The sequence below is a fragment of the Grampus griseus genome (genome assembly GCF_964374135.1).
Source record: "Grampus griseus genome assembly, chromosome: 9".
NCBI lineage: Eukaryota > Metazoa > Chordata > Mammalia > Artiodactyla > Delphinidae > Grampus > Grampus griseus.
In genome coordinates this window covers 18269992-18284969 of record NC_139003.1, presented here as the reverse complement: position 1 = coordinate 18284969, position 14978 = coordinate 18269992, and the positions used below count along the sequence as shown (strand labels likewise).

The 14978-nt window shown below is 44.1% G+C and overlaps 1 protein-coding gene across 1 annotated transcript; it reads left to right on the top strand.

Annotated features, from left to right (window-relative positions):
• Window positions 1–234: 234 nt before the first annotated feature.
• Window positions 235–14661, top strand: LOC309826952 (aldo-keto reductase family 1 member B7-like; the record flags this gene model as incomplete). Its single annotated transcript, XM_082661411.1, has 5 exons — window positions 235–384; window positions 3461–3608; window positions 4190–4206; window positions 4484–4605; window positions 14601–14661. 5 exons carry the CDS (start codon window positions 235–237, stop codon window positions 14617–14619), a joined length of 456 nt encoding a protein of 151 aa, XP_082517537.1. The 3' UTR covers window positions 14620–14661.
• Between the last annotated feature and the right edge of the window lie 317 nt (window positions 14662–14978).

Sequence of the window (14978 nt, the reverse complement as noted above, 5' to 3'; positions counted from 1 at the left end):
TGAGCAATTAGATAGGAACAAATTAAAATACATGCACCTTTTTTATTTTCCATTTATTAAACTAGCAAAAGAAAAGAAAAATGGATAAAATCTCTAAGTGTCACTCTCATAAAATAATCCATGCATTTTGAATCAGGGAGAACTGGACACAAGGTTGCAATATGTGAAGTTCATTCACATGAATCAATATTACAAAAGGCTGAAAGGGCTTTCCTGTTCTTTCCAGGGTTGGAAATGTCTGCCCACCCCCAGCCTCTAGCTCCTCCCTCTGCAGCCAGAGTCAGCACCATTAAGCAGGGCAGAAGACAACGAATCTGCTCACTCACCGTGGCCACCGTTGTGGAGCTCAGTACTAAGGCCAACTTGGGCCTGGGCACCTGGAAGGTATGTATGCAAGGATTTGGACACCTACTTCCCTCGAGGGGCTTTGGACATTTTCTCCTGTCAGTAGGGAAAGCTCAGAGGCGAGGGTTTGGAGAGGTAAATGTTGGGCCCTGGAGGCAGGACCGGGGTTGCTTTGCTTTCTCAGGGCTGATTCAGGCTGCAAAGCTCCAAGACTGGCTTTTTCCAGCAGTGGTGAGAGCTTTGCTAGCAAGTATCAAGTTTTAAGCAGTTTGGGGACTCAAAAACACACTTGCTTTCCTGGGCACTTTCTCTCTCAGCAGCCGTTCCCTCTCAACTCCCCCTGGCTCTGGGACACTTAGAGGGCCCTGGGTTGGCTGCTGTGGCCTGGGGGGTTGGGAGGAGGGGCTGGGAGGGCTCAGGAGGCTGCCCAGGCAGCATCAGCAGTCCCTGGGAGTGTTGAGAATCAGAAGCTGAGACCCCACCCCAGGCTACTGAGTTGGAACCTGCTCTTTAACGATCTCCAGAGCATAGTAGAGCCTGAGAAGGCTGTGACCACAGGGAGGGTGGTCCCAGAGAGAGAGGCGCCTGGGCTGGAAGTCGGGGAGCTCGGGTTCCCCAGGTGTTGCTAGAGTGAGCTGGCAGAACCCAGAAAGGCACTCCGAGTGCTCAGGGAAGCAGACTGCGGAGCCTGTCTTAGGATAGGCTTAAAATGTCTTCCCATCACTTTCTAACTGCCTTTGCTCTCACTTCCGTCCGTGATGGCGCCATCCTAACTGGTTCCAGTTCTCTACTTACCTTCTTCCCTATTGTCCCTCTGTTGAGTCTTTCTCCTCTGACTCCGTCCTTCTCTGCACCTGGTTTTCTCATCTCCTCTCCTGGGTTTGAAGGTAGGCTCCCTCCTAGTCCCAGGACTGCGTCATTCTCAGGAAGCTCTCTCGGATAATCTGGGCGAGCAGATTAATTCCAGCTTGATTCATCCCAGCTTCTCTTGCTTGAACAGGGCTGCTTTTCTCCAAATCAGAGCTTTGACTTTGACACAGATGTGACAAATAATTACTTCCAGATCTCCAGTGAATCTGCTCACCTCGTCTAAATTTACCCAGAAAGGGGACTTCCCTGGTGACGCAGTGGTTAAGAACCCGCCTGCCAATGCAGGGGACATGGGTTTGAGCCCTGGTCCAGGAAGATTCCACATGCCACAGAGTAATTAAGCCCGTGCGCCACAACTACTGAGCCTGCGCTCTAGAGCCCGTGAGCCACAACTACCGAAGCCCGCGCGCCTAGAGCCCATAAATCACCGCGGTGAGAAGCCCACGCACCGCAATCAAGAGTAGCTTCAGCTCGCGGCAACTAGAGAAAGCCGGCGCACAGTGAGGAAGACCCAACACAGCCAAAAATAGAAAAATAAATAAATAAATTTATTTTAAAACCCCCACTAATCTGAAAAAATAAAAAGCTAGATGAACTGGGAGATTGGGATTGACATATATACACTAATATGTATAAAATGGATAACTAATAAGAATCTGCTGTATAAAAAAATAAAATTCAAAACTTCGAAAAAAAAGAATATAGCACTCAAAGCAGTATTGTATAAAGATATAATCAATGTGATGCCAAGTATTTGATACTAAGTATTCATCAAAGATACCATATACTTTTGGTCTTTATTTTTGTACAATAATGACTTTTTAAAAGACAACTTAAAAGTTGGATTACTAGGTTCAACTATGCTTCGTCAATATTTCTTCTTCTAGCCCTACAAAGCAATACTGGATCTACTCTAATAAATGATTTTTCATTGGAATAAATAAATAAAAAGTTTACCCAAAAAATTATGTTCAGAATTTCAGAATTAGATGTAAGGATTATGAAGTGAAACATTTTCAAGGTGTAGGGATGATGTAATTTTTAAGGCTTATGTGTTTACCAGTGAAGGTAAAGCAGGGTGTAGGGATTGGGAGGGGCATCCAGGGATGCTTCTTTCTTTTATTTTTATGTATTTATCTGGCTGCTTTGGGTCTTAGTTGGGGCATGCAGGTCGTGGTGCGTGGGCTCCTGGTTCTGGAGCGTGGGCTCTAGAGTGTTTGGGCTTACTTGCCCCACAGCATGTGGGATCTTAATTCCCCAACCAGGGATGGAACTCACATCCCCTGCATTGGTAGGTGGATTCTTAACCACTGGACCACCAGGGAAGTGCCCAGGGATGCTTCTGAATGCGTTTATTATTTCATGATGAAAGAAGAGGTTTGAAAAAGATTTTGTGAAAGATCAGTATTAAGTGTTTTTCAGTTTGCCTTTGCTAGGTTAGACAGAATGTGGTATTTTTAATGCCCTTCCTCCCTCCCTTCCTTCCTCCCCTCCCTCCTTTCTCTTTCTTTCTTTTCTTCCTTCCTTCCTTTCTTTCTTTTTCTTCCTTCCTTTCTTCCTTTCTCTCTTTCTTCCTCTCTTCCTCTCTTTCTTTCTTGCCTTGCGGGGGTCAGGGGGAGGAATAAACCCCATTCTTACAAGGTTTTCTATTTCTCCTTTTTCTGAAACAACAGTTATATAATGCCTTGCATCCATTGACTCTTAGGTGTGTGCCCAGTGCTGTGCTGCAAACTTGACATTCATTGTGGCCCTTAACACAGTGACCTCATGAGGCAGGTGCTATTGTTATTATTCCCATTTTGTAGACTAGGTTTAGAGAAGTTAAGTAATCTGCTCAGGCCACACACCTAGTATGCGATGAGCCTGGATTTATGCAGTAATGACCATTTTCTCTCTCTGAAGATTCCTTTGAGTTACTTCAAAATCCAGTCTTCAGCCTGGTCATTAGAAAGAGGTTGCAGTCTCTTCCACACACCTGGAGACAGCTCCCGGCTGGAGGGTGAACCTGGATTAGAAGGGAGTGGGCTTGAGCTAGGATACGACATGAGGCTATAATCATAAAGTTAATTCACTTTCCTTCCTTCTCTTTTGAAAAGTTTTCCAAAGCACGTTTTCTTCCCAGGTGTCCCCTGGAAAAGGGGACCCCAGGGAAACCTTGGTTTGGAGAAGCTGGGCTGTATAGGAGAGCCTGTTGAAGGTGGTCTGGGGATAAGAGTCTATGATGGTCTTTTCTTCTTCCTTCCAGTCTACCCCAGGCAAAGTCAGAGAGGCTGTGAAAGTGGCCACTGACATAGGATGTCGCCACTTGGACTGTGCTTATGCCTACGAGAATGAGCATGAGGTGGGGGGAAGCCATCCAAGAGAAGATCTGAGAGAAGGTTGTGAAGCAGGAGGTGGGAGGACTGCACTTCAAGGCAGGCAGAAGTATTGGATTTGGTCAGCACCCGGAACTCTGCCAGCCTTTGCTCTAAGTACTCTGGTCATTTCCCCCGCTGCCTTTATAACATCCCTGGATACAAACCTCCACACTCTAGCTCAGTGTTGGTGTGCAGAGACGCTTCTACCTTACCCATCTCGACTGGGTTTTCCCTTTGTGGGGATGGCTCCATTGAGCCATGGCAGTGCCCTTAGCATCCCCGTTCCCCATCAGTGGGCTCCATCTGCCCCGTGGCAGTTAAAAGCTAAGGCTGCAGTCAGAAATGGATCCTGAAGCTCCACCTTTTTTTTTTTTTTTTTGCGGTTCGCGGGCCTCTCACTGCTGTGGCCTCTGCCGTTGCGGAGAACAGGCTCTGGACGCGCAGGCTCAGTGGCCATGGCTCATGGGCCCAGCCGCTCCGCGGTATGTGGGATCTTCCCAGACCGGGGCACGAACCCGTGTCCCCTGCATCGGCAGGTGGACTCTCTACCACTGTGCCACCAGGGAAGCCCTAAAGCTCCACCTTTCAGCACTGTGGTCTCAATGGTTGTGGCCCAGACGTTCTCAGCCAGCAGGTATTTTGGAAAATGGTGGGAGCGTTTTTTATTGTCATATATGAATTTCATTTTAGTTCAGTCTAGTAAAAGGCAAGTTACAAAATGTTATTGAAAAGGCTTTCCTCCCGCTTTCCTCTCTCTCCATGGGCTGAATGGAAAATTCCTCTTCATGCTTTGGTTAATCCTTACGACAGTGGATCCTGTACCATGTACTCCTGTCCCAGAGAGGACTAAGCCAAGCCAGGATCCCTGGGGTCCCTCTAGCACTGCCCAAAGGTGTCCCTTTCTATGACAGGCCATGGAGGAACTGGTGGATGAGGGGCTGGTGAAAAACATTGGGATCTCCAACTTCAACCACTTCCAGATCGAAAGGCTCTTGAACAAACCTAGGCTGAAATACAAACCAGTGCTTACCAGGTAAATTCTGTTTAGTAAAGGGTAAGGGTCCTGCGCTATTACTTCTTAAACATCTGGAGGCAAGTTCAGTGCTTTGCACTGAGTCTCATTTGAAGGTCAGTCATCAGGTACTTCGTTGGTCATGTGAGACAGCTCTTGGGGTCTGGTTTAGCCAGGCTAGCAGGGGGCAGTGTTTGGCTTCTGCTTGACAGTCTCTTATTGTGTGTAGAACTCCCCATGAGCAGCTCAAAAAGCAGGTGGACTTTCCTAGTGATGAGGATTGTTCCCTTTTACAGATTGAGTGTCACCCATACCTCAGGCAGGAGAAATTGATCCAGTACTGCCAGTCTAAGGGCATCACTGTCATGGCTTACAGCCCTCTGGGCTCTCCAGATAGACCTGGGCGAGGCATTTGATCTTTCTCTTGACATTCTTTAAGAAAAGCCATCAGATGGCTAGTGGGAAGCTGTTGCTTAGCACAGGGAGATCAGCTCCATGCTTTGTGGTGACCTAGAGGGGTGGGATAGGGAGGGTGGGAGGGAGGCTCAAGAGGGAGGGGATATGGGGATATATGTATACATATAGCTGATTCACTTTGTTGTACAGCAGAAACTAACACAACACTATACTCCAATAAAGAGTATAAAATTATACTCCAATTATACTCCAATAAAGATTATTGGAAAAAATAATACTCCAAAAAATTATACTCCAATAAAGATATATATTTTAAAAAAAGCCATCAGAAAGAAAAATACATGTAATGCAATGTGCCTGGCATACTCAAACAGTGGGGAAAATATGGTAACTTTACAAAAAACAGCAACATGCCTGACCCTCTGGAATTACTCCAGTTCAGCCACCCAGCACTGGATCAACCTTTGCAAAATTACTGACACTTCAAAGCCCATGGGTAAGACATGAAGCTTTCAAATCCTGCTGCCTTGTCTCCCACGTGGAGAAGACTGATGATCAGCCTTGGGACCATCGCTGGAGTAATATTTATTTACATATGGTAACCATGGTGATTATTCACACCAGCCATCTTTCTCCCTCTAGGGCCAAGGGTCCTTAATCTAGGACTCGTCCCTACTGGAGGATCCCAAGATTAAGGAGATTGCTGCAAAGCACAAAAAATCCACAGCCCAGGTACAAGGTATATAGTTTCTTTTCCGTCCAGCAGATCAGTCTTGTGTTTTATTCCTTGTGCTGTCTTCATTTAACTCCTTGAAGGCGAAAAAAACAGGAAAGGAAGCCCACTGAGGCCCTTCCTTGAAAGCCTGTTTGTTTGGAACTCCAGGAAATCCCATGGTTATCACTGAAACAAGGATGGCATCTAACGGCTTCTGTTGAGTCCTGTTGTCCAGGAAGAAGAGCATGGCTATACAGCCAAAAGATCTGGGTTCAGATCCCAGTTCCACTACTTATCAGCCTCATGACCCCAAACACTGTCCCAAGCCACTTTCCTTATTTTTAAAAAAGGAAGGTTATGAGGGCCTCCCTGGTGGTGCAGTGGTTGAGAGTCCACTTGCCGATGCAGGGGACACGGGTTTGTGCCCCGGTCTGGGAAGATCCCACATGCCGCAGAGCGGCTGGGCCCATGAGCCATGGCCGCTGAGCCTGCGCGTCCGGAGCCTGTGCTGTGCAACGGGAGAGGCCACAACAGTGAGAGGCCCGCGTACCGCAAAAAAAATAATAATAATAATAAATAAATAAAATAAAATAAAAAAGGAAGGTTATGGAGTTGTTGTGAGGATTAAGGGAGATACTGGCAGAGGACTGACAAGCTTCTGATAATTATATAAAGTGCTCAGTCAATACTAGCTGTTGTACTAAAGATACAGTGAGTGGCAGAGATGTTTTATTTTTCTGAAAAAAAAGTAGAGGGAGCAGTCCTTGTAGATAAGTGGAAACACCACGTCCCCTTCTGCACGGGTTCTGATCCGGTTCCATATCCGGAGGAACATGGTCGTAATTCCCAAGTCTGTGACGCCAGCATGCATCGCTGAGAACTTTCAGGTAAGGTTCCAGCTGGTTGGCCCTGGTTTTCTCAGTGGAGGAGGTGACGGGAGAGATTCCCTCACCAGGCCTCTCATGCTGTCCCTGAGTTTTCTGTGGGCTTTTCCCCCTTCCCAGCACCTTGCAATCTCTCAGGCCAGGGAGCTGACCTCAGAGCTGAGATGAATGACTAAGGATGGGCTGGGGGAGCAGCCGGTGAGGTCCTGTCAGGTCTGAGCACAGCTGTACCTCTGATCTGATCACGGGGACTCTGCTATCTTGAGGATATGAAGATTTAAAAGGATAAAGAATAATAATAACCAACATGCATGGAGAATTTACCCCGTGCCAGCACTATTCGGAATGCTTTTTGTATGTGTTGCTCACTGAATCCTGCAAGCACCCCTTGGAGGTAGATACTCTTACTCACATTTTACGGAAGATGAAATGCAGGAATGGGGAGGCCAAGGAACTTGCTCAAGGCCACCCAGGTTGTAAGTGGCTGAACCAAGTTTCAAAGGCTCTTGGGAGATCTTTGGTTTCGCTGGCAATCAAAACGTCATCTACATACTGAAGTAAGGTTCCTTCGTATAACTGTAGGTCCATTAGCTCTTTGGCTAGGGCTTTCCTGAAAATGGTGGGGGCGTTCTTGAATCCCGGGGGGAAGCACGATCCAGCAAAACTGCTGTTTCAATTTGGTCTCTGGGTCATCCCATTCAAAAGCAAAAAATCCTGAGATTTGGGACTTAAGGGTGTGCAATAAAAGGTGCCTTGTAGGTCCCAAACCGTAGCGCCAGCAGAAATCCCAGGATAAAGTTGTAAGTAAGGTATAGGGGTTGGCTACCACCAGATGAATGTCCTCAGCTATCTGATTTATTGCTCTCAGGTCCTGTACAAAGTGGTATTTGTGGGTCCCCGGCTTCTGGACTGGTAGGATGGGAGTGTTGTATGGTGACTGGCAGAGGCAGATGAGGTTATGTTCAAGGAAGGCAGATATCACTGGCTGGATTCCCTTTCTGGCATGTTCCCTTAAGGGCTATTGTTTTAAGTTCGGGATCTTAGACCCTGGATGGAGTTTCACCTGTACAGGTGCTACCATCTTTGCTCTTCTTGGCCTCCTATCTGCCCAAACATCCTATCTTACCTTCTGCAGGATCTCTTCAGGAAATTCCAGGCACTCAGTCTTTCCTAGCTATAGTAATGTTGCTGGAAGCGAGCAAGTTTGTTCTGGTGGCACCTTAATGTCCATCCTTTCTTGGGAGAAAGTGACTCTTGCATTTAGTTTACTCAAGAGGTCTCGTCCCAGCACAGGCATTGGACACTCAGGCATGTACAGGGAAACTGCTTCAAATAAGTCTCTCCTATCTGACACTCCAGTGGCTTCCAAAAGGGCTTTTGGAGAGGTTTTGGAGACAGTCACTATCTCTGAGGAGGCTTTGGCCAGTTTAGAGTTTAGCACAGAGAAAGTAGGTCCGGTATCAATCAAAAAATCAACAAGCTTATTTCCCACAGTCATTTTTACCCAGGGCTCCTTGTGGGAAATATCAGTGGAGCCAGCAGTTCCTAGGAGAGACCCTAGGCCCTGTCATTCTTGGTCACTATCAATCATCTGGGGCATCAGCAGAAGGGGCTGTGAGCAAATTATTTCCATATCTGCGGTTTCCCTGGCACTCTGAAAGGCAAGCTTGGGGGTCTCAGTTCATCATTTTGTTTCTACCTCATGGGCCTTGTAAATGACAGAGTATGGTGTCACACTTCCCATCCATATTTTTATATTTTTGCTATTTATTTATATATCCATAAATAATCTATGAGATTGTTTTGGGTGTTTTTTAAAATTAAAAAAAAATTTTCCTTCATGTGCTTATGATTTCCTTAATTAAAAAGCTTAGGTATAGGATAAAAAGATTAGGTTCCTATTAATAAGTTATATGACGTTTTTTGTTTCACTTGAATTTAACCAAACAGAGGTGAATTAAAATGCTGATATAGAGAAATATTTTAAAAAACAACTTCCTAGTTTTTCCTGATTTCACTTTTCACATTTACATCTCAAGTAATGAGAACTTTGCAGGCCTCAGACCCTTCAATCTCACAATTCTAACCAAGATAATGAATCCATCCTAAAATTTGTTCACTGGTTTTGGATTGCTGGGAATAAAGCCATACTAGTCATCAGCTAAACCTGAATCCAGTCTAAGATATACACTACAGGTGTGTTAAATTAACTCTTTCTATTCTATGATTACGTGATTATGTAGTGAACTTGCCTTTTCTTACGGGGAGAGAGGTTGGGGAGTGACGGGGAGGGGAGGATGGTGAGGCGGGGTGTGGAAAAGGAAGGCAGCTTGTCATGGGAAGTAGGGGACCAGGGAGTGGGTCCTCATGTGTTCCAGGTATGTCTCTCCTCCGGTATTTTTGGATTGAGCTGGAAAGATGGGTACCAGCTAACTGGAAATCTGGGAATCACTGCTGCTCTCCTACAAGTCCCAGGGAGTCTCAGGACTAGACTGGAACCATTAGTATTTAAGTCAGATCTGGTAAATGCCAGCCAGATGGTACCAAACTCCAACTGGGACCTGGAGGGATTTAACTTTCTCAATAAGACCCCATAATGCCCAACCTCTCAGGCCTGCTTTAGTCATTCATTAACTTGCAATAATTGCATTTTACATGACTAGAATTTTGTACCCTACTTATTGCATTATCGTGAGATTTTGCTATACATTATAGAGTTAAAAGGGGTACAGATTAGAGAGAGGCTCCTGTAGAAAATAATCTCCAGTAAAATTTGAAAGGACCCTCATCAGTGAACATTGTTGGAAATAGGCATTTTTTTTGCTTTAATATTGAGTACACATGAGTTTAAGAGTGAAACATAAAACTGAACGTAAAAACCATGCAAAAATAATAGGCTGTAAAGAATCTTGGGAAAAACCATTTGCCATGAATGTGACAGAAAATAGATGAGTAATTTTCTTACAATCAAAAAAGCTTATTCAAATCAGTAAGAAAAATCTAAGATGTCAAAAGAATAGTTGGTGAATGAAAATTGGCCAATAAACAACATGAAAAGTTATTCATACTAGTAACCAAAAATGCAAATTATAACAAGCTATCTACATTATCAAATCAATAAAGCTTAAAATAAAAGAAAAATCTATCTAGCAAAATAAACATGTAAGCAGGTTTTTTTTTCTATGTGGTAACCAGTGAATTTCATGTTTGTTATTCTCTTACATAATTTTCGTATTTTCTAAAATAGGAAATTCATGTTTACAGTCAGAGATGTAAACATTAAACATTTTTTAAGCATTAAAAAAATAACAAGGATCCAACTCAATCAGTTATTTCACACACCTATGGGGAAAGTCAAATCAAAGAAACATTTTTACTTGAAGTCATTTTCATTCAGTTGGTCTTTCAACTTTAGAAAACAAACACCCTGAGTGTACTACAGGGTAGAATGTGATTACATTGTATTTAAAATTCTATCCAGTTTGTTTTTTTCTCATTTGTTGTCAGTAGGGTAAATGTTTTCCCAGCAACTCCAGGGAAGTGCTGCCTTTCAGCACTTTTGTTGGTTCAAAATGGTCAGGCCCCACGTCAGTTAGGGAGAGATGGAAAGACCAAGGAGAAGACTTTGACCATTGTTTAAAAGTTACCCACGATAGGTGGTTGGAGGTTACCACTGTGTTTGTGGCCTAGGGCCTTTGCCCGGGTTATTCTCAATGCTTGGGATGCTTTATCTACCCTCAGATAGTGTGAGTGATTCTCTGCCTCATAGTCTTCAGGTCTTTGCTCATTTATCATCTTCTCAGGAAGCCCTTCTTTCCCCACCCTATTTAAGATTAATCCATCTTCTCTGGGGCTCCCTCTTTCTCCTCTCTGTTTTCCTTTTTTCCATAGCATGTATTTACCTAACATATTATGTGTTTTATTTATTTGTTGTTTGCTTGCTTGTTCTGTTTCTACCTAATAGAATGTAAGCTCTATGAGAGCAGGAATTTTTGTCTGTTTATTTTTATTTTTACTCTGATGTTTCAGATGAGAAAACTGAAACCAGGTCTCTTAACTGTTACAACCCATGGTGCCTACCTACCTACCTATGCTGAAGTGATTCTATGAAGGACTCTACAACTAATCATAAATTATATTAATTACTGTTACGGATTAAATGTTTGTTACGGAATTCACAGGTTGAAATTCTAACTCCTAATGTGATGGTATTAGGAGGTACGATTTTGGGGAGGGGATTAGGTCATGAGGGTAGAACCCTCATGAATGGGATTAGTGCCCTTATAAGAAGACACAGGAGATCTCCCTCCCCCCGGCCTCTCTCTCTCTCTCTCTCTCTCTCTGCTCGGTGCCATATGAAGATACAATGAGAAGATGGCCATCTGCAAATCAGGAAGTGCCAGATCTGCTGGCACCTTGATCTTGGCCTTTGCAGCCTCCAGAACTATGAGAAATACATTCCTGTTGTTTAAGCTACCTCTAGCCCATAGTAACTTGTTATAGCAGCCCAAGCTGTCTAAAACAGTTACTAAGGGGAAAGAGTTTGTTTACGGTGGAGAAAGGTGGCAGATACCTCTGGTATTAGTTTTCTACTGCTGTGTAACAAATCATCACAAATGGCTTGAAACAACATCCACTTACGATTTCACAGCTCTGTAAGTCAGATCCAACTGGGTTCTGCGCTCAGGGTCTCCCAAGACTGAAATCAAGGTGTTGGCCAGGCTGGAATTTCATCAGGAGGCTTTGGGGAAGAATTTTCCTTCAAACTCATTCAGGTTGTTGGCAGAGTTCTGTTCCTTGTAGCTGTAGGACTGAGGTCCCCATTTCCCTGTGGCTGTCAGCTGGGGGCTGCTCTCAGATCCTGGAGGCCAATCACAGTTATTTGCCACAGGTTTTCTCCAACTCAACAAGGTAGACCTCCCTGGAGTTGAATCCCTGTCACACTTTGCATTTCTCTGACTTCCCCTTTTGCTACCAGCCAGAGAAAACTCTGCTTTGTAAGGGCTGATGTGATTAGACTAGGCCCACAGATAATCTTCCTTTTGCCATATAACTAAGCAAAATCATGGCAGCAACACCATGGGCCAAGGTCATAGGGCCATCCTAAAATTCTGCCTACCACCCCACCTTAATCAAGTGATCAGTTTAACATTATCAGTAATAGGACAAATTGAAATTATGTATCACCTGCTAGGAGGCAATGAGAAGAAGCTAGCATCACATCTCTGATATCCCTGCCAAAGTTGTATAACTTGAATATAAACATGAGGAAACATCAAACAATCCCATCAGGAGAGCTGTTCGACAAAATCAGTGGTCATGTATCAAAATGGCAAAGCTGAAGCTCAAAGGGATGGAAAAATAGAGTATTCCTTTCTACAGCATATTAAGAATGTAATTAATGTTTTTCAAAGTACACAGAAATGCCAAGGGTTTTGTCAAGGTCCCAGGCCACTCCTTTATATAGCAATAAGCAGGGTTTTAAATAGTTTTTTTTTTATTTTAAAAGGAATTAATATTTACTGATTTTTTTTTTTACATATTTCTCCTAGAATTCAGCACGCAATAAATACATAGGACTACTTTTTAGTTTCTGTTTTTTTAAAAAAATCAGCCTTTTCTTTTTTATTGTCTTGGTGACCTTAGTCTCTAGACATGACCAGAAACAAGGTCATGAGGTTCCACTTTTTGAGCAGCCCCACTGCCTTCTATGTGTATTGTTTCTCTGCACTTTGCACTACCACATCCAAACATCAATACAATCTTATCAATTGTTACATGGTTGGCCAAGTTCCCCACACCATGACTTTGCATATGCATCCTCCTCACCCTGTCTTTGGATCTGGGGCTTTGGCCTTCTGATCCAAGGCTGTCGCTCTCTCTCCCAGCAAGGCAAGGGCAGCGGAGTCAGAGGTGGCAGGCCTCTGAAAATCAAATTATCCACAAGCCCCAGCTCATTCTTTCTTTTCACAACCTCTTTTTCCTGATGTTAGTTATTGTAATAAAGCAACACACACATCACCCAAATATACTCTTCAGAGTAAATCAGATACCGAGTATTTTCTTATAAGTCCAGAAACAGGTTAGTAGATTGAAGTTAGAACCTACAACTCTTCCAAAAGTATTAATAATTGCACATGTGCCAAAATAAAGCTCCCTCTCTTCTGCCTGCCTCTCAGATGATGTAGCTCTTCTTGGACCCCACACTTCCCACTTCCTGGCAAAAATGTGAAACCAGCTAGTCCTAAGGGCCTTTGAACTCCTGAACTAATTCCTTAATTTCTGCTTGGGATTTCAGAGGAAGAAGAATGATCTCAGGAAAATACCTCCCTCTACTTCTTTCTTCTCTGATTTCAGAACTTCAGATGTGCAGCTTCTTTCAGATTTGCTTGGTTTATTTCTAAACCAACAGGTGATATTCAAAAGCAGAAAATACTGCTGTAACTGTTGTGTACTAATGTTCCGTAACTTATTTCATTTCTACCTGTAAGCTGGAAGCCAAGCACCCAGACAAGGATTTAAATATTTGCTTCATCCTAACTATCAACCGTGTAACATCATCCAGTATGAATCTGTGAACTGAAAAAAAACCCCGCACAACGTGAGGGTTGTGAGTTAAGTTATATTCATGTTCTTACTGAGGACTATAGCCCAGGAGACTATGGCCTCTTGGTAGCTCTAAGAAAGTACTCCGAAGAGGTAGGGGGGAAGGCTAGCTCATATATGATTTTTTTTTGGGGGGGTGCTGGGGAATACGCGCAGTCAAGTATGCATCTTGGTAAAAGATTGCTGCTAGTCATGAAGAACAGGTAACTCAAGTCAATGATTTTAGTGCTTTACTATGTATGGGAAAATGCAAGAAGCTGGATTCATTAAAGTTCTTCCTGAGATACAATACATCTAACTATCTAAGGGGCCTGCTCGTCAGAAGCACAGAGCATCCTGTTATCATCTTCATTTCCTCTGTCTGGAGCACAGAGTTCTTCACCCTGTTATCGCCTTAGTCTCTTCTGTCTGAAGTAAGGGATGCACTGTTGGTCAGCCACTGCAGTGGGTTCATATTCGTAGAACTGGATGGTGAGCAAAACACTCTTTGCTCTTCTTCTGCTTGCAAATCTACCAGTGGATAAGTGGCACATTCACAGCTGCATGCTCTACAAGCTCTGCTGAACAAATAGGTTTGTCTCCCTGGAGTTATGCCCTGCTTCTGTGTATGAGGTAGGCCAGAGCCAGCAGCTGAGGGAGCTCCAAGGCTAAAGGGCAGCTGTGCATTTTGGGCTGTGGCGGAAATGATAGGACTGATTTAAGAGATTCACCTGGTACCAGCCAGGCTAGACTCACAGGCTATCAATGCTGGTGGGGCCTTAGAGGCACTGAAGGTTTTCCAGGTCTTCAAACATCACAGTCTGGCTAATGCCCAGCCTTCTCTAGTGGCCGGGAATTCACTTCTGCCAACTAGTATTCAGAAAAATCTTGTGTTGAGAGAGGTCTTTCTTATGCTGAGGTAAAATGTGCCTTCCTATATCTTCCACCTATAGATCTCAATTCTGTATACTGTGACCACACAGCATCCTGATCCTTGTGTAATAAGCAAGAACAAATCTGACTCCATATTGGATGTTTCTTTTACTTTAACCTTTGTATTCTATTGCTTTTGCTACAAGTTAATCACTAAAGGGATGTTGCCTATAGCCTAAAATATGCATAATGGCCTATCTCTGGGAACCCTGCCTCCCGTGCAATGAGCATTAAGTTAAAATACCTTTGTTTAGGGCTTCCCTGGTGGTGCAGTGGTTGGGAGTCCGCCTGCCGATGCAGGGGGTGCGGGTTCGTGACCCGGTCCGGGAAGATCCCACGTGCCGCAGAGCGGCTGGGCCCGTGAGCCATGGCCGCTGGGCCTGCGCGTCCAGAGCCTGTGCTCCGCAGCGGGAGAGGCCACAACAGTGAGAGGCCTGCGTACCACAAAAACAAAAAACAAAAAACAAAACACCTTTGTTTAGCTCACAGGAAACATCCTGACCAGGCCCACCTGTGAATCGCTGCAGGAAAGAAGAAATTAACATAACCCCTCTGGAGTCTGGCCAGAACCAGGAAATATCTGCAACAACTTATTGCCTTTTTTACTTTACCTCTTCACCTCCCCCTCTTTGTTCTATAAAAGAAACTAGCATCCAAACCTGGGTAAGACAGTTCTTTGGGACATTAGTCCACCATCTTCTCAGTCTACTGGCATTCCAAATAAAGTCGCTATTTCTTGCTCCAGAAATTTGTCTCTCAATTTATTGGCTCGTCATGCAGCGAGCAGTACGAGTTTGGACCTGGTAATGATGTGAAAGCCCTCCAAATATTTGATATAGCTGTTATAGTCCTATGTTATA